At 43.4% G+C, this 18,482-nt stretch overlaps 1 protein-coding gene across 1 annotated transcript; it reads left to right on the top strand.

Moving 5' to 3' along the window:
• Positions 1–3,524: 3,524 nt before the first annotated feature.
• On the top strand, positions 3,525–8,789 carry LOC134127322 (scavenger receptor cysteine-rich type 1 protein M130-like; the record flags this gene model as incomplete). Its single annotated transcript, XM_062561976.1, has 3 exons — positions 3,525–3,624; positions 8,104–8,418; positions 8,512–8,789. Coding segments are annotated over 3 exons (693 nt in total), but the record flags the coding sequence as incomplete, so codon positions are not given.
• Between the last annotated feature and the right edge of the window lie 9,693 nt (positions 8,790–18,482).

Genomic DNA, 18,482 nt, shown 5'->3' with positions numbered 1-18,482 from the left:
CAGGCGTCTACCTGGTCGTCATGGATCACCTGTTGATGCTGCTGCTGTTGCTATGGAGCTCAGGTAGGACTCTTTCTTATATTTTCACATTTGTCCTGAACACACACACTTCAGTCATGGTCTGTATTACAGTTACTTGTTTAATAGTGTAAATGTCAGCATATACGTCCACTAAAGTTCAGCTGAGTTTTTGAGCACTTTGAACCTGAACATTTCAACATGTTCGTCAAAAAGCACAACTCTGCTGTGCCTTTAAGCGTAAACAGGTGATGGCAGTAATCCTCTACGTTACGTATCAAACATGGACCAATTAAAATCCACACATGACGTCACTTCACCAGCTACGTTGGAAACGGAATCGCCGCCAAATTCAAAGTCAAAATGACGTCACTGATTTTAGACCCGTTTTACACGCTGTGGTCGATGTTTTCACCAATAAGACGACGGGTGGATTCTATGTTCCAATAATCTATTTATAGCTTCATATTGAATGGATCAATGTGTCTGAATGAAGGCCTTCATGTTCAGCAGTGTGTGTTTTTATTGTTGGTCGCTGTGTGTGTGTGAGTGTGTGTGTGCGCGTGTGAGTGTATGTCATACTGAAGGACACACAATGCTTGTTGTTGTTGTTGTTGTTGTTGTTGTGTGTCACGGTGGGAGGAGGACATGTTGGGACGTGTCCTCATGTCTTTTTACCTTTGGACCAGGGGCGGATGCTGTAATGGGGGCGATTTGGGCAACGTCCCACCAACTGGGAGAAAGAGGGGGGGTTCAACAAATTCTATCACAGCAAAAGTAGTTTTCAGTGTTCTAGACATTTTATCTGTCATTGTCCAATCAGATTCGTCAGATTCAGGTCACGTTTTCTTTTCGAAAATCGAGCCTTCAATGCATTTTCAATGAGGATTTGGGGCTCGCACTTACGCGCTTGCGTCATACGTAACTGAGCAAAGAGAGCGAGGGGGGGGGGGGACAGCGTCATCAAAAAAAAGAAATGCATGGAGGCGACAGCTGCGTGTAACAAAGAGACGGCGTATAATAATTTAAATGAGTTTTATGAAGTTACTGACAAGGTCGGTGAGGATGGAGGAATCTGACCTTTCTTTATAAACATTTACACCTTCATGATAACTGTCGTGTTTTTATTCCTTATTTAAAAAAGACCATTGAAGCAGCATGTGTGTGAGAATGTCCTGTAGGGGGGAACGCTGCAGCTGCTGCTAGTGTGGAGTGAATTAAAGCAACATTAAAGCAACAATGTCCCCTCAAAGCTAATGTGAACCCTGGTTGGATAAGGATTCAAAACTGGATATGAAGATGAAATCTGATGCAGCTTCAGTGTTAAAACTGATCAAATAATTACTGTCTGTGGTTCTGGGCTGTGGCAATAATTTAGAAAAATAATAGTTTGCAGCAACATATGGAAAAAAAACTGAACTAGTTTAAACTGTGAACTTAGTTCAAATATTTAAGTTTGAACTATGAACTGAACTAGTTTATTTTAAAATGTGTGAACTGAACTTTGAACTAGTTCATGTAGAAAGTGAACTTTCCCAAAACTGCGTGTGTGTGTGTGTGTGCGTGTGTGTGTGTGTGTGTGTGTGTGTATGTGTGTGTGTGTGTGTGCGTGTGTGTCATTCTGTTCACGTAGTTGTGCATTACAGTTTTTCTCGAATGTTTAGACTTTACACACAAATCTAAACACACACACAATGGGCAAAACCCCTCAATACTCCTGCAAAATGAAACTTTACATTCAAAACAATGTCATTTTCTTCTCAAAATGGTATTTTGTTTTCAAATGACAAACACAAACCATCATATGAATATACTTTTACAGTTTTTCTCGATTCTTTACACACAAATCCTGGTACTTGACACACAATGAGCACAACATGTAACTCATGCATCAACCCCCTGAACCAATTCTGCTAAACTACAAGCACAATTCTTGCTTTACACTCAATTTGCAGTTCTAAAACACACTTTTTTCAAAGCACTACACACAATTCTCTCCATTCTCTGCACAATTGTCATGAAGAAAATGTTGTTTTCACAAGAAAAACACTGTCATTCAAAATTCTAAAGTCCATTGCTCTACTAAGCACACTGACTCGTCACATGGGAGAACACCTGTCACACAGTGTTACAATTAGGAACCAGAGCTTCAGCATAAAAGGGCAACAGGTGAGCTCTTCTGTTTTGGAGCAATGGATGACAACATTAGAAACAGAGCCAGAGGAGTGAGAGGAAGAGGAGGAGGACGAGGAGGACGAGGAAGACCAAGGACCGTAAACTCTGATGAGATTTTGTGGGGAAAATAAAATCTATTTGTTACTGTGTATTTGTGTGTTCTGAGTACAAAAACAATATCCTAAAATATTTTACAACACACGTATGTCTGTACTGTCTGTAGTAAGTGTAAAAAAAGTCATTTTTTTCCACTCATCATAATGTTTTACATTGAGCACATCAGAGTTCAACTGGTTCTTATACAGTTTTTCTCGATTGTTTAGACACATTTTCTTAAAGCCTCATACTCTCAGAACTCTACACACAAATCTAAAAACACACACACAATGGGCAAAACCCCTCAATACTCCTGTAAAATGAAACTTGACATTCAAAACAATGTCATTTTCTTCTCAAAATGGTATTTTGTTCTCAAATGACAAACCCATGCAAAGGCCCGCGACCAACTGGTGGGTCACGAACCCACCAGTTGAGAAACACTGGCTTAGAGAAGGGGGGTGTGCGTTTGGGGTCAAACACTTTCCATCTCCAGGCAGAGAAGAATTCCTCCATAGCTTTGGTCAACCAAAGTGACTCAGATCTCATCAGAGTTTACGGTCCTTGGTCCTCCTCGTCCTCCTCGTCCTCCTCCTCTTACTCTCACTCCTCTGGCTCTGTTTCTAATGTTGTCATCCATTGCTCCAAAACAGAAGAGCTCACCTGTTGCCCTTTTATGCTGAAGCTCTGGTTCCTAATTGTAACACTGTGTGACAGGTGTTCTCCCATGTGACGAGTCAGTGTGCTTAGTAGAGCAATGGACTTTAGAATTTTGAATGACAGTGTTTTTCTTGTGAAAACAACATTTTCTTCATGAAAATTGTGCAGAGAATGGAGAGAATTGTGTGTAGTGCTTTGAAAAAAGTGTTTTTTAGAACTGCAAATTGAGTGTAAAGCAAGAATTGTGCTTGTAGTTTAGCAGAATTGGTTCAGGGGGTTGATGCATGAGTTACATGTTGTGCTCATTGTGTGTCAAGTACCAGGATTTGTGTGTAAAGAATCGAGAAAAACTGTAATGTAACAACTGATGAAAGTTGTACACAAGCTCAATCACATACTCAGGACTTTAATGACATTCACTGTTTATGGTTCCAGAACTCCAGGCTGAAGGAAAACCCACATCAACAGGTAACTAGAGACAGAAGAGAGAAGTAAAGATCCAATGAAGAGGAGTCAGAGCTCAACGTTAAATGAAATGTATTTATTTACTGATGACTTGTTTCTGATCAGTGAGGTTGGTGGGAGGAGCCAGTCGCTGTGCAGGACCTCTGGAGGTGAAACATCAAGGAGAATGGAGACCAGGAAGTGGCTTTATGTGGAACCTGAAGGAAGCAGATGTTCTCTGTAGACATCTGGACTGTGGCTCTGCTGTTTCTATCAGAGACAGAGAGGAGTCCTCAGAGAGATATGTGTGGTGGATTCACTCTGGCTGTGTTCAGTCTGGATCTGCTGTGAGTGAATGTTTATCATCAGATAACTCTTCCTCCATCCTGGATCTCACCTGCTCAGGTAAGTCCATCTGTGACATCATCTATGACAGTAGTGTATCCAGGATGAATCACTTATTCACCCTCTAGAGCGGGGGTCTCAAACTAGCGGCCTGCGGCCCTCTGGACGACATTTTGTGCCCCCCCCTTAATATGAAGTTTAATGTTGGTTCGGCCCATGAGTTTTATATCGTAGCGACATCACTGTTATCTGCTGTGTGGGACAATGTTCTGATGTTCTGGTTTCCTACTGTGTGTCTGTCCAGTGAATGCAGCATGGGAGTGACATGGGGGGCGGGGTCGTGTGTGTGTGTGTGTGTGTGTGTGTAAACAATGGCTTTGGATGTGCAGGAGGGTGAAATTCAAGGACTCCTCTCTGTCTCTTCTTCCCAAATTAAAGAGGAGTTAAAGCCCCGTTATTATTGGACGTGGAAACAATCCGAAGGTGTTTTGGGTGCTCGCTCCTTCAGCTTGACGCACGCTCCTGATCTTGAATCTAGAATCGTTTGCTCTTCCTTAGTGTCCCAGATGTTGGTGTCTCACGGCTGAATTTTCTTTGCGGCTGAATATTTTAAGAGTGATTTTTTTTAGGTTGAATTTTTTTCAGTATTTTAGTGTTGAAAAACATTCAGATACATTATTTAAATGCATAAATATTCAGTGCTAGAAATTCAATCACCTTTTTATTTCAACCCCCGATGACACAGATTTACTTTCATACAGATCTTCTCAGAGAAACACAACGTTAATAAGATGCTTTTTAGTGTCTTTAATGTGTCTCTCTCATCTTCTGTCTTCTCTCCAGGCTCCATCAGGCTGGTGAATGGGTCTGGTCTGTGCTCAGGCAGACTGGAGGTGAGGTCTAACCAGTCTAACCAGTGGTCCTCAGTGTGTGAAGAGGACTTTGACCAGCAGGGTGCAGAGGTGGTCTGTAGGGAGCTTGGCTGTGGGGCTCCTTCAGTCCTCCAGGGGGCGCTCTATGGAGAAGTGGAGGCTCCAATGTGGACCAAAGGGTTCCAGTGTGGAGGCCATGAGTCTGCTCTCCTGGACTGTAGAAGCTCAGGCTCAGAGAGAAACACCTGCTCACCTGGTAAAGCTGTTGGACTCACCTGCTCAGGTAGAAGAGGAGCTGCAGCTTTGATCTGCTTCATTTCTGTTCTACTGAAACTCACTTTGTTCTTCTACTGACGACTCTCTTGTTTAGGTTCAGTACCTTTAAGGTTTGTGGGAGGAGCCAGTCGCTGTGAAGGAACCCTGGAGGTGAAACATCAAGGAGAATGGAGACCAGTAGATTACGATGGAATGAACCTGAAGGGAGCAGATGTTCTCTGTAGAGATCTGGACTGTGGCTCTGCTGTTTCTACCAGAGACAGAAAGGAGTCCTCAGAGAGATCTGTGTGGTGGATTGAGTCTTTCTGTGTTCAGTCTGGATCTGCTGTGAGGGAGTGTTTAATATCAACTTTCTCTTCCTCCATCCTGGATCTCACCTGCTTAGGTAAGTCATCAGTGACATCATCTTTGTGTCATGTACTTCCTGTGTGTTGGTCCAGTCCCTCCCTCACTACACACTGTGAATCTATCACCTCTCTGAGGAGGCTCTCTCCCTTCATGAGCCTTCACCTGTCCCTTCCTCATCCAGTGGACCTTCAGGTTCCACGTGGTCTGCTTTCTAACAGGACTTTCTGCATGTTCACCTCTACTGGCTCAGCACCTGGTGATGCTGAAGTGGAGACATGTTTCTTCATCAGGGTCAAGGCCCATCTTCTGAGGTGTGGATAGTTGTGTTCCATCAGTCAGTCCCATAACTCTTCATTCATACCAGAGAGAATCTCTTTCTATTCCACCTTGTGACCTATGAAACAAAGCCAAGAGGAGGAGATCACCTGGACTGAGACTCTGACCCATGTGATCCAACATTTAGAGACTCAGAAGGTGAACTGAAGCCAGACTGTAGGAGGTAAATGTGAGAGGCGTTATTACAGGTACAATGATGCCTCCCACATGTTTAATATAACTTCATATCACAAGTTACTTACATATTCTCTATAATAAACATTTAAACCAGCAGGGTTATTTGTACCTGTGAAACATCACTATGAGCACATTTCAATAGTTAATTATTTATTCATTTATTTTGCAGGGACTGTGCACACTAACCAACAGGTGTACTGTAGGTTCGTCAGAGGCTCATTTACATCTGCTGTCCTCAACCAGATGTTTTTAAGGCCTCCTAAAATAAAATGAATATTAAAACACAAGACACAATGTACAAACAAAACCATCCCACAGGTAAAGAAGTAGGACAATAGAGTAGAGCGACCATAAGAGGCTGCAGCCTGCAGGCAGAACACACACACACCTACAGGGGAAGCACACACACAGTGAACCACTGAAGCACATGACACACACACACACACACACACAAAGAACAACACAAATGCACAAATAGCAGAATGCAGCAGGACAGACAGCACACCTGATCCTGAAGGTCACGTGAAGGTCTGGTACGTGTTGCAGCGTTCCACCAGTGGGCCGCCTTCACACAGAATGACCTCTTGACCTGTGTGAAATAACACCATCTCCTCTTGAAGCAGATCTACTGAGTCTGCTGCTCTGACTGCTTTGTGGAATCAAATCATTTTAAACCAGACACACATCAGTGGATCTAATGAGCTTAGATATCCACATAAATGTCCAATATAAATATCATATAATAAGGTTATATATGTTGAGATGAACGTAGTTTGTTGTGTGTTGAGGAAAGACTCAAAAGCCCCACTAAACTCCACACTTTGAATTCTTCTGGATGAAATGTCCTGTTTTCATCCACGTCCTGGTTGTGTGTCCTCACGCCGTCCTGTGTGCGTCCCAGCTGGGTGGCCATGTTAACTTTGTTAGTTCTTGAGTGAGCAGAGAACTGGTGACAGATTCAGAGACGTCTTGAATAGAGAAACTGGTCGTAGTGACCCTTTGGCCTGTCAGAAAGTAAGGTCCCTGTCGCTGGTGGGAAGTTCGTTTTGACGCATGAAATAATCCTGGAGACGTCTCCAATAGTCTTTGATTGTCCTTTATTTTGATCTCCTATCTATCTATTTTGAAATGAATACAACACTCCTGACACCATGAAGGGATCCGAACACATTCTTCACGTCTCTCTTCTACGCTGACTGTTCCACGCTCACCTTCCACCTTCCACACTCACACTCACACAACTATTGGCCTCCAAAGCACCAACACCTGTGGCAGGTAATCCTTCTGATTATATGCACCTTGTAATTGAAACATAGCTCCGCCCCCTTAAGTGGTGGGAGGTTAACAATCAAACAACAACAAAAGCCTGGTTTGTACTTCTGTGTTTTCAGAGAAACACAAGGACTCGCACACAGAGCCCCTTGCTGCCTTTTCACCCCTCTTGCTGCTTTCCTGCATCGACACATTTTTATAAACTTGCGTCAAAAGCTTCGCGAGCCTCACGCAGCTCGCAGGGCTGTGATTGGTCTGCTGACTGCATCCTTTCAGGAGGCTCACATTTCTGGTTTCATAGAATCATTCCATTATTAAAACTTATTAAAAAATAAATATGAACACTGATACAACCCGTCATTGGGGGGACTGTAAGGACGTGATGATGGCCTCCGATTCATGGAGGGACATCTCTGCACACGTCGGTTTGCCGGTTGATGGGTGAACAAAGTTGGAGGAAAATACGGAACAAATATGTCCATGAAAGAAAAGCCATGAAAAGCAGTCTGATAAATAAATAAACAAACCAACGAGTTCCACACAAAGACGTCACTCTGTAGGTCGTCTCCAACAAAACACGTGACTCCACCTGGTGGTCTGGAGGTGAATTGCTTTGCAACACCTTCAAACCTTTTAGAATCATGAAGGGAAACGAGTCCATCGACACAAGAAGCAGAAGCAGGTTCCAGCCTTCCAGTGGTTGACCTTCATCTACTGGTCCAGGATCAAGTTGACCAACACTGGAGCTTTGAGTCAAAGCCTCCACTGAGGTGATGAAGTATGAATAGAAAGCTGTAAGAATTACAACTTCCTTAAAATAACACAACTTCCATTGAAGGGCCTCACATTGTATATCCTAAGTTACGTGACATTGGTAACCGTTGTCGTGTTTTTAAAGTCACATGAGACTTTAGAACAAACTGCTCTTATTATAACGTGAACTCTGTCATGCTGCCCCCCCCCCATACAGCCCCTGACCCAGAATGCCCCTCACCTGACCCCCCTGGGAGCAGGATTCAGTGGGTAGATCCCCACTTAGCAACAGATGTCTTTAATGTGTCTCTCTCATCTTCTGTCTTCTCTCCAGACTCCATCAGGCTGGTGGGTGGGTCTGGTCTGTGCTCAGGCAGACTGGAGGTGAGGTCTAACCAGTCTAACCAGTGGTCCTCAGTGTGTGAAGAGGACTTTGACCAGCAGGGTGCAGAGGTGGTCTGTAGGGAGCTTGGCTGTGGGGCTCCTTCAGTCCTCCAGGGGGCGCTCTATGGAGAAGTGGAGGCTCCAATGTGGACCAAAGGGTTCCAGTGTGGAGGCCATGAGTCTGCTCTCCTGGACTGTAGAAGCTCAGGCTCAGAGAGAAACACCTGCTCACCTGGTAAAGCTGTTGGACTCACCTGCTCAGGTAGAAGAGGAGCTGCAGCTTTGATCTGCTTCATTTCTGTTCTACTGAAACTCACTTTGTTCTTCTACTGACGACTCTCTTGTTTAGGTTCAGTACCTTTAAGGTTTGTGGGAGGAGCCAGTCGCTGTGAAGGAACCCTGGAGGTGAAATATCAAGGAGAATGGATACCAGTAGGTTACTATGGAATGAACCTGAAGGCAGCAGATGTTGCCTGTAGAGATCTGGACTGTGGCTCTGCTGTTTCTATCAGACACAGAAAGGAGTCCTCAAAGAGATCTGTGTGGTGGATTGACTCTGACTGTCTTCAGTCTGGATCTGCTCTGAGGGAGTGTATAACATCAACTACCTCTTCCTCCATCGTGGATCTCACCTGCTCAGGTAAGTCCATCAGTGACATCATCTATGTACTGTCTGTCTGTCTGTGACATCACTTCCTTATTGAGGGTCCGTCTCTTTTAATGAAGGGTAAACATCACCTGTCTTCATCTCTCTGTTACAGACCTGCTGCTTCAGCCAATCATCTCTGTGTCCTCCTCCATGTACGGGGTCTCCGAGGCCCAGCAGCAGGGGGCTCAGGTGCTCAGGGGCTCCACCTTCAACATCTGCTGCTCCATCCAGCCACAGTACCCAGGAGGCTCCTTCCAGCTCTCCTTCCTCTCCTTCACCTCAGCACACAACTACACTGAGCCAGCTGTCAATCACTCTGCCCACTTCCTGTTTCCTGCTGCAGAGCCCGCCCACCAAGGAAGCTACAGATGTGTTTATCACCTCTATGTTTTTTCTCATAACTTCTCCTCTGAGAGCCGTCTGCTCTCTGTCTCTGTGGAAGGTAAGCTGACTGTTTACATGCAGCTTAGTGGAAGACGATTGGTCCAAACGGACTGAAGATGATCAGCTGACCACAGAGTGCATGCATGATGTTTCTGGAAGGACTCTGTGACTCCTGTCATTGTGTTACACATGTCAAAGAGTAACCAAACCTAAACAACAGCTATAAAGGGTCAGCTAACAATATGCTGTAAGACAGAGCGGTTTGGCTACCATGGTAACTCTGGTCCTCTGAGAACTGAAGCTAACATGAGTTTATGGTTTCAATCTCTAGTTTTAAGTCTTCAATACAGCATATTGTTTATTTAGTAAATTATTGACCATTTAGAGTCAAACAGACCATAAAGCAGAGAATGCCTTAGGGCGGGGCTTACACGCTGATTGACAGGTCTCTAATGGACCATAAAGCAGGTGATGCTTTAGGGCGGGGCTTACACGCTGATTGACAGGTCTCTAATGGACCATAAAGCAGGTGATGCTTTAGGGCGGGGCTTACACGCTGATTGACAGGTCTCTAATAGACCATAAAGCAGGTGATGCTTTAGGGCGGGGCTACACACTGATTGACAGGTCTCTAATAGACCATAAAGCAGGGGATGCTTTAGGGCGGGGCTACACACTGATTGACAGGTCTCTAATAGACCATAAAGCAGGTGATGCTCTAGGGCGGGGCTACACACTGATTGACAGGTCTCTAATGGACCATAAAGCAGGTGATGCTCTAGGGCGGGGCTACACACTGATTGACAGGTCTCTAATAGACCATAAAGCAGATGAACAGTTCAATCAGTGAATATGAAGTAAACACAGAGTAATACAGTGTTTGGTTCCATGGGAGCTGGTGGACTCATGGTGTCATGTGATCACTCTCCATGTGTGTGAGCAGATCCAACACCTCTCATCATCAAAGCGGTCCTCCTGCCTCTGATGCTGCTGGTGGTGAACGTTGGCCTTTACTTCTACTGTAAGGTACGGACACACGTCTGTTGGACCACATGAAGCTCTGTGACTAGTCAACTGAAGACAGGTGCTGTCATGTCTCTCCAGACCACCAGGGGGCGGAAGCTGGGCAGACGGGAGGACTTTGAGCTGGATCATCATCACCTGGGTGTTCCTGCAGCTGAAGAAGAAGGAGCTCAGGGAGCAGAGTAGCTCCTCCAAGGAGCTCCTCTCACATCCAGATGGATTTGTAACACACAACCAGCATCAGCTCACTTTCATACGCATAAAGGCTGGAATATCATGTGACTTTATTAGAGCCTGTGTTTCTTCCTCTCTCTTCATACCTTCTGACTTCCTGTCTGTGGCTCTCAGCTCAAAGCCCATTGGTTCCTGCTCTAAAACACCTCACAGGTATAAAGTTGAATAAAGTAGACCTGAGATCAGGTTTAGCAGAGTCCAAGCAGCCTTAGAAACCAAAGACTATGAGGAACAATGTGAATGTGATGCATTAAATCAGACACATGAACCATTGACATCCATCTTCTACCTTCTGTACAATGAAAGTCAATGATGAGAACCTGCTGGTGTCGTCAACAGATGTGATGACATCATCACTTCACCTCAGCCATCTCTACTGGGTCACATGACTCATTGATACAGATCCATACAGCTGGACTACATTTCAATAAAAACGATCATAATAATACAAATAAGAACAATAGCGCATCATAAAACTCTTACTTTAGTGAAACGCTTTCACTAATTTCACTTATTGTTCCACTGCAGGATTTTAGTTTGTAATTCAGGACTTAACTTTTATGCATATTTTACTGTTTTTAATTCATTTTATTGTTTTTAATTCATTTAAAATATCTTGTGTTTAAGGTTTTTTTTTAAGAACCTTAAAAGATTTTGCTTGAATCTTAAATTCTTCATGTTTAATTGAGGAAATTACCTTTTGCTTTTTCATGATTAATATTCATAAATATACTTCATTTTGTACTTTGCTTGAGCAGTTTAATTATTTTAGAAATAGGGATATTTTATTAGAAATATGTTTATTTACTTACTTTAGTAATCAATAAATATACTATTTGTTTTAATTAAGGATTTTGCCTTTTCCAAAAGAACATTGTCATTGTGGAGTTTGCTTTTTATATTTTAAGGATTTTACTTAATTTGCGAGAATATTACTTAAATTTATACTTTGTGATTTACTTAATTTTGTCTTAAAGCAATTTAAAAATTTTGCATAATAAAAGATTTGACTTAAATCCCAAGTATTGTGTTTATTTCTGTCAGTAATGACATTTTAATTGATGATATTATGTTCTTAAGGGTCTTGCTCCTGAATAAGAATGTTGTAATAAATCAAACTAAACACACTTGTGTTCCACAGATACTTTTAGTACTAGTTCCACTCTAACAAAGTACTTTAAGAGTTGTCTGAATGAGGAAAAGAGGACAACTTGTGACCTTTAATCACCAAAAGCACACGTGAGCATCATGAGAAGGACTTTTCCCTCACATGTGCACACGTGTGTTCTAACACGCAACAAGCATCAGTTTTCATGTGTCATCACACAAAGAGATGAAATGATGAAGATCACTTTGATAAATGTGTCTGTGTCACCTGCTGTGTTCAAGGAAACAAAACCAGTTTAATAAACTATGAGACGAGAGAACGAGAAGCTTTATGGTGATAATCACACATTCTGCTAATAATTAACACATTTATTCTGTGGCAAGTTCATTTCCTGCTTAGTAAGAGACACTCAAGTGTGAATGTGACTTTGTTAAATAATTCAAAATAATAAGGTAGCAAGTCTCAATTATGTTAAAATTTGTTGGGTAGTTTTAATAAAAAACACATTAAATTAGTTCCATGAGGAACTATTTTAAAAACCACTGTAACCCATTTAGTTCTTTTCACCTCCTGTGACCTCTGACCTCGATCTCCCCACGATGACACGTGGTTAACGAGGGCTGAAATGATGACTGACGGACACACGGATGTTCCCATGATGCATCTCACTCGTTCATCTCTCCAGTAAACTGGTGTTTGTACAATATTTCCTCCTGACTTTAGAACGACAGAGTGAGTCACATCCAGCATTCGTAGCTGTAGCTGCTGAACATGATGCGTCATGTGAAGGTTCCTTTTACATCATTGTGTCCGTGGGTTTTCCTCCTCATCAGGAAGCAGGAAGTGTTTCACCACTGAAGCACTTCCTGGAAACCAGTAGTTTTACTGGCCATTTCAATGCCATCATCTGGCTCCTAGCAAAGGTCACATGTCACGTGACCCTGTGATTCCATCGCTGTGTCTCTACACCAGAGGTCACTGACTGGGGGACCGCGGTCCGGATCCGGACCCTGAAGATAAGACCTTGTGGACTCATTGGTTCCCAGTTTAAACTACTCTCTAGTTCTTGTCTCACTGGTTGACTTCATCTATGTGACTGGTGGTGAGGACCCACACGTCCTCACGGGGACTCTGAGTAACACACAGAACACACTGCACATCTGATGCTTCACTTCACACACATTTATTGGAGCAACAACACTCGAATAAACCGAGTTCTTCCCAGAAAGACACCAACGAGGCGGCGATGCAACACGTTAGTTTGGACATTTCCTTCAGTCCTCACTACGTCCCTCTCCTCCTGGTGTCCCACTGTTGTCCTCCTCGTCCTTCACCAGTCCCCCTCTCTGCTGTGTTGACTCTGTTGTGTCTCCCTCATTGTGACCACGCACCTGATGGTCCTGATGTTCTCCAATGTTCTCCCTCTATCTGCTGTGTTGATGCTGGACTAACTGGCTCATTCAGGTCAGTTCATTCTGTCTCGCTGGCCGTCCCCTTCTGTCTCCTAGCGTCTACACGTGAGACCTTTGTCCCACAGCTGGTGTCTCTGCAGCATCTCGTCCTGAACCTTCTGCAGCCCTCAGTGTCACAACGAGTTCTGTCTCCATGTCTGTAGAGGCCCCAACACATTTCCATGGATGTGTTAAGACACTACAGGGCGAACGGGGGGACATGTCCACAGAAGAGCCCACTGTCCAGTGAGTGTCTTTAAGTCATATTTAATCCGAGCTCTGCATATAATCACCAAGGTCCATTTCCTTGCATTCCATCACATGTTGTGGTTACAGTATGAGACGCCACCTGGATGCAGACACGTTGACTGGCTGCTTCCCATCATCACCCGTTCCCATTAGCAGGCACTTACTCACGTGCAGGTTCATGGTCATGTGCCCCCCTGTGTTCATGTGGAGGAACTGCATGTCCCAATTCACCCGGTGTTTCCCTCAAGAGGAACAAAACCAGCAAAACCTGCATCATGGTTTCAACAACATCTCCTCAACCTTTGCTCCTCACCCTCTCTGTCTGAGGGCCTCCTGCTGGCTTCTCCTCTCCCTCCATCAGACTGTGACTCATCTACATGTATGACTATAGACACATCCCTACCTACACAATACCCTAGAAAGGACTAGAACATGAGGACATGTGTCAGCGCTCGTCATTAGCACACACCTACACACACATGTATCATCACACAATCCCCCCCCCACTGCAGATGTTCTCTTGTTACAGCATCACGGTCCAATGAGTCCTCTCTGAGGCCTTACCGCTCAGTGCTCTTTGCCACCAGGTAACTTAAGGGCCCCCCCACTGGGCTCCTGTCAGAGGCCCCTCACTGGACACACACACACGAGTAGATGAGCCCCCTCCTGTGGAGACGTCTGTAGCGTTTACTCAACAACACGTCGTCCCACAAAGCGTCCAGTCAGTCCTCACCGTTTAAATGTAGACGTCCATCCAACCTGCAACCTGCCGCCTCAATGAACGCACCGAGCACCATTCATCAGCAGGACTCACTTCTACTGGGGGGGGGCAATATTGTTACTTCACACAAACACTCTGTACTAACACAAAGTCCACCCTCCTTTGGTCCAGTGCCGTACAGAGAGAACTTGCTGCTGTTTTGCCATTTTATATTTTGTAGTCTTGTGTTTTCTTTGGTTTACTCTCTGCTGTTTTCCTCAGTTGTTTTGTTTGTTGTGTTCAACTTGCTTGGTTTTTAGAATCTTAACCCTGTTTTAGTGATTTGCACTTACCTTTGTTTTACATTACATCACATGTCATTTAGCTGAGGCTTTTGTCCAAAGGGACTTGGCATTTATTAATATATTTATTCATTTATGTACACATCTATTTATTCCTGTATTTATTTATACATTTATGTATTTATTTATTTATTTATACTTAAGTCATTTTTTGTCCTCCATACAAAACTGAACAGCCAAAGCAATGTTCCTTTAAAACTGTGTTTCGATTTATTACTAAGTATTTAGAAAATTATTTAACAGTTAATATTTAATTGCAGTAAATAATTTTAGTAAACATTGCATCACAGAACAAGGATTCCATCTAATGGAAAAGTATCTTAGTAGAAATACACTCACCAGTTATTTAACGTAGAAATACATTTGGCTAAAAATCACCCCCAAGTATATTGTGCATAACTCTTACTATAACAGATACATAAAAAAAAACTAAAACAAATTATGTCAGGAATTCTGCCTCTACAGTTTATAAGTGTTTATAATTAATTAACTGTAATTAACTATAGCTTTATTAGTTTGATTTTACAGAACAGGCACAAAACGGCTAACAGGGCTTAAGGGCTTTTCAGTATGTTCCTGACTGAGGACACCAGCATCGTGGAGTCAGAGGCGTCTTGAAAACTGGAGAGCGGCCTGTATTTTGGTTTTGATCTTCTGTCTAACTGACACGTTCGGGTGAAAACAGAGCGTTGACTAAACTAACCGTTTGCCGGCTAAGACAACATTTTGTGTGCTGACAAAACTTTCCGTGTAAAACGGGCATTTATGAATTTCTGTTCCGCGTCAAACGTGGTAAAAAGTGGCAAAACAGCTAATTACACAAATGCACGTTAAGTTACCTTAATTAACACATGGTTGGATGATTGGTTAATAATTACAGTAGTGAAAACGCTGAAAAGGACGAGCTCAAGCACAAGATTACAGAAATTGTTATGATTTTCAAAAGAGAGGCTCGTGTTCAAAAATGTGAAGCCTGGATGGGGACGTCTGGAAGAATTCAGCCAAACTACTTCTCTCGTTCTGGTAGATTTATTCATCTGATCACAGGTCAAGTATAAGCGCTGCATTTGCAAAGGCAGGAGCAATCCTACCGGCCCGCAGGCCAGAAGAACACACTCTCCATCATCAGCAAGAACATCATGTTTTATAACCCGAAAGACAAAGAAAAGATTTCTATTGGCCCTAAGCTGGCGTAGGGGATGAACCTTCTCCCCCCACCTCTAAGGATCCGGTCACATCCAATGTCCAGACCACCTTGCCTAACGTAAACAATGAAAAAAGTATGAGTGTTGTATGAAGTGTGGTGTGGGCCTCCCGCCTTATCTTACACATCTGCTGGTTGACCCGCTGACCTTGCTTCCTTAGTCAGAACAGAAACCGATCCCCTTATCAATACACACAGAGAAACCTCTGTTTGTCCGTGCGGGTCCCGACTCTTAAATCAAGTCCAGACAGGAACCCCCATCCTGCCAGGCTGTCTCTGACTTGAATTCTTCAGCAGGACAGGGCAACATTTTCTAACTCAGCACCAAGAAAAAAGCTTTTGATTTATCAGAGTTTACAAAAGGCTTTTCCTGTGAATGACCCCCCCCCCCCTATTAACGCTCCTAAAAGATGACAAGTCTAGCCACAGTTTCCTAGTTCGTGTAAGTATTTAGTTTCAATAAAAAATATTGCTAAAAATTATGCTAAATTGTTTTCAGGTGATTTATTGGTGTTAAACTAAAATTGACGTCTTACTTGATGGATTCTAAAAGTTATCATTGCCCTTTAACAGAGTCTGGTAAAGGACACTAACATCAGTGAATTAAGTTAATATTCATGCGCTATCATTGGCAAATTCTACTTGAAAAATATTTATGAGCTGAAAATTACACACTCAGCAATAGAAAAAACTATAAAACGGCAAGTTTATAGTCTAACGTTAGCTTACTAACAGCTTAGCAAGCAAACTTGGCCATCAACAATAGCTTTTTAAATCACTTAAAACTACTGCAGCAAGGTACACCATGTGTACGATTTATCAAGTTTCCTATTCATGATTAAATTTAACAAACGATGAATACAAGCAGGATGAAACGTTCTTACCTTGGCAGCTCCTGATCCAAAATGGAGTGTTCTTGTGTCACTGTAGGGTCAGCCGTTGGTGGCTGCGTGGGGTTTCCTACGCGCTTTTGCAGGGGCCACACGTCTATACAGTTGAGTCAACTGCGAAATCTGTGTTGCTCACACTATTGCAATTGAATTTATAAGTTGATCACCACTCAACTTTAGGTGACGTCCGAGTTTTTATTCACACACACGAAGGTCATCCCCAGCGGCAGGTGGCCACGAGAGGCTTGGAACCCTAAACACTAAACCATCTGGGAGCACATGTGAAAAGTCACAAAGCAAGTGAGGAATGAACCGAGGTCCAGTCGAGGTGACAGAGTGGCTTTGTTTGAGCGTTTGTGTGAAAGCACGTTGACTCGCCTCCTTCCTTCCTACACGGCTGCAAAAGGACACTTTGGAATCATCCTGCTTTTCACACATTGCTTCAATACAGACAATTATCACTCTTTTAGCATAAGACCATGTTAGAACATATTGGACCACGTCGGGGAGTCTGAAGTCCACCAGCTTCCAGTCCGAGCCGCTCCATCCACTTTGCATCTAGAGGCCCAACGGGAGGCGCTGAGGTCATTTCAACATGTGGGAGCTTCTCATTTAGAACACTTCATGAGATGAAGATGATTCTGGATTCATTGCTTCATTCAGAAAGGTACATATAAATGACATATAAATGTTTAAAACCCACTAAAAAATAAGAATTCCAAACTGAAATGTCAAAAGTTTATTTTCATGTTAAAATACAAACATGTTTTCCATAAAGAAACATTTGTTGATGTGTTAAACTTTTCTTGAGAAACTCTTCTTAGATCTTGTTCTGGTACTTTCCTGCTCTACACTCACACAGGAAGGAGGCTGGATGAGCTCACAGAGATGTTGATCAGCTGATTGACGGTCACATGGACCAATGGGTTCAGAGCTGAAAACCTCCTGCAGCTTCATCAGCAGATGACCCTGAATGTAGTGATACATATTTCTCTCAAACATACCATGCTAAACAAGTGTCTTATAGTGTATAATAAAGTATACGTATATAATGATACATTTTAGTAAAAGATTTAAAAATGACATGCAAATGACTCTAGTCAATGTTGGCAGCCAATCAGAAACATGGAGCTGCAGACATTTAGTGTAGTTGTTACGTTCTGCCTCCCCAGGAGGGGAGTGGGATCCACGCCACTGCCTGACGGCGTCCTGTGGCCAATAAACAGGGTGTGGTGTTGAATGTGCAAGAAATAGACATGAGCTTGAAGTAGAGGTAAACAGGCTTGTTTTTATTTATAGCGCTGTTAACAGGGGAAATGAGGAGAGCTGGCGGTACTAAAGCAAAGAAAAGAACAAAATGCTTCCCACCCCCTTACCTGTCCTATCTCCCAGCAAAAATCACAACCTAACTGGCACACTACCACGGCGCCCTAACAAAACTTACATTAGGGGGCCCAGCCAGGTGTAGCTAGTGTTGTTAGACAGGGCTAAACTACTCCTCACCCCCCCCCCCCCCCCGTAATAAAGATAACAAAGAAACAAAAAAACACTTAATAATTGCATACACACTTATACCAAATCGTCAGAAATACAAATATTCTACCATACACCAGCACTCACGTATACACAACCAGAGTGCCACCCACCCAGGTGAAACAAACACAGGGGTACATTTACTGACAGAAGGGCATGATGGGATTGGAGATGAGTGGAAACAGCTGAACCGGGTAACGAGCGGGGGTGGAGCCAAGATGAATGGAGATCATGGATGATCAGTACCACCTGTATGCACACACACACACAACACAGAACACACACACAAACCGATACACAGAACAGGGGACGTAACAGTAGTGAGTGTGTGGGGAAGCTGTCACTTGGTCGTATTCAGTGAGATCAGACGACTCAGGCGAGTGGTGGAATGAAGCAGATCGGCCTACGGCAACCCGAGGAAGACAAAAACACATGATTTGACTTTCCCGTGTCGGGCAGTGAGGCCTTCACAAAAGCCTCCTCTAGAGTAGTTTATCCTCACTGTGTCACCGTGAGACACGTGCACTGTCCACACACAG

Source organism: Pungitius pungitius, chromosome 4, assembly GCF_949316345.1.
Source record: "Pungitius pungitius chromosome 4, fPunPun2.1, whole genome shotgun sequence".
Taxonomy (NCBI): domain Eukaryota; kingdom Metazoa; phylum Chordata; class Actinopteri; order Perciformes; family Gasterosteidae; genus Pungitius; species Pungitius pungitius.
Note: the sequence above shows the minus strand (reverse complement) of the source record. Positions and strands in the feature narration are given on the sequence as shown.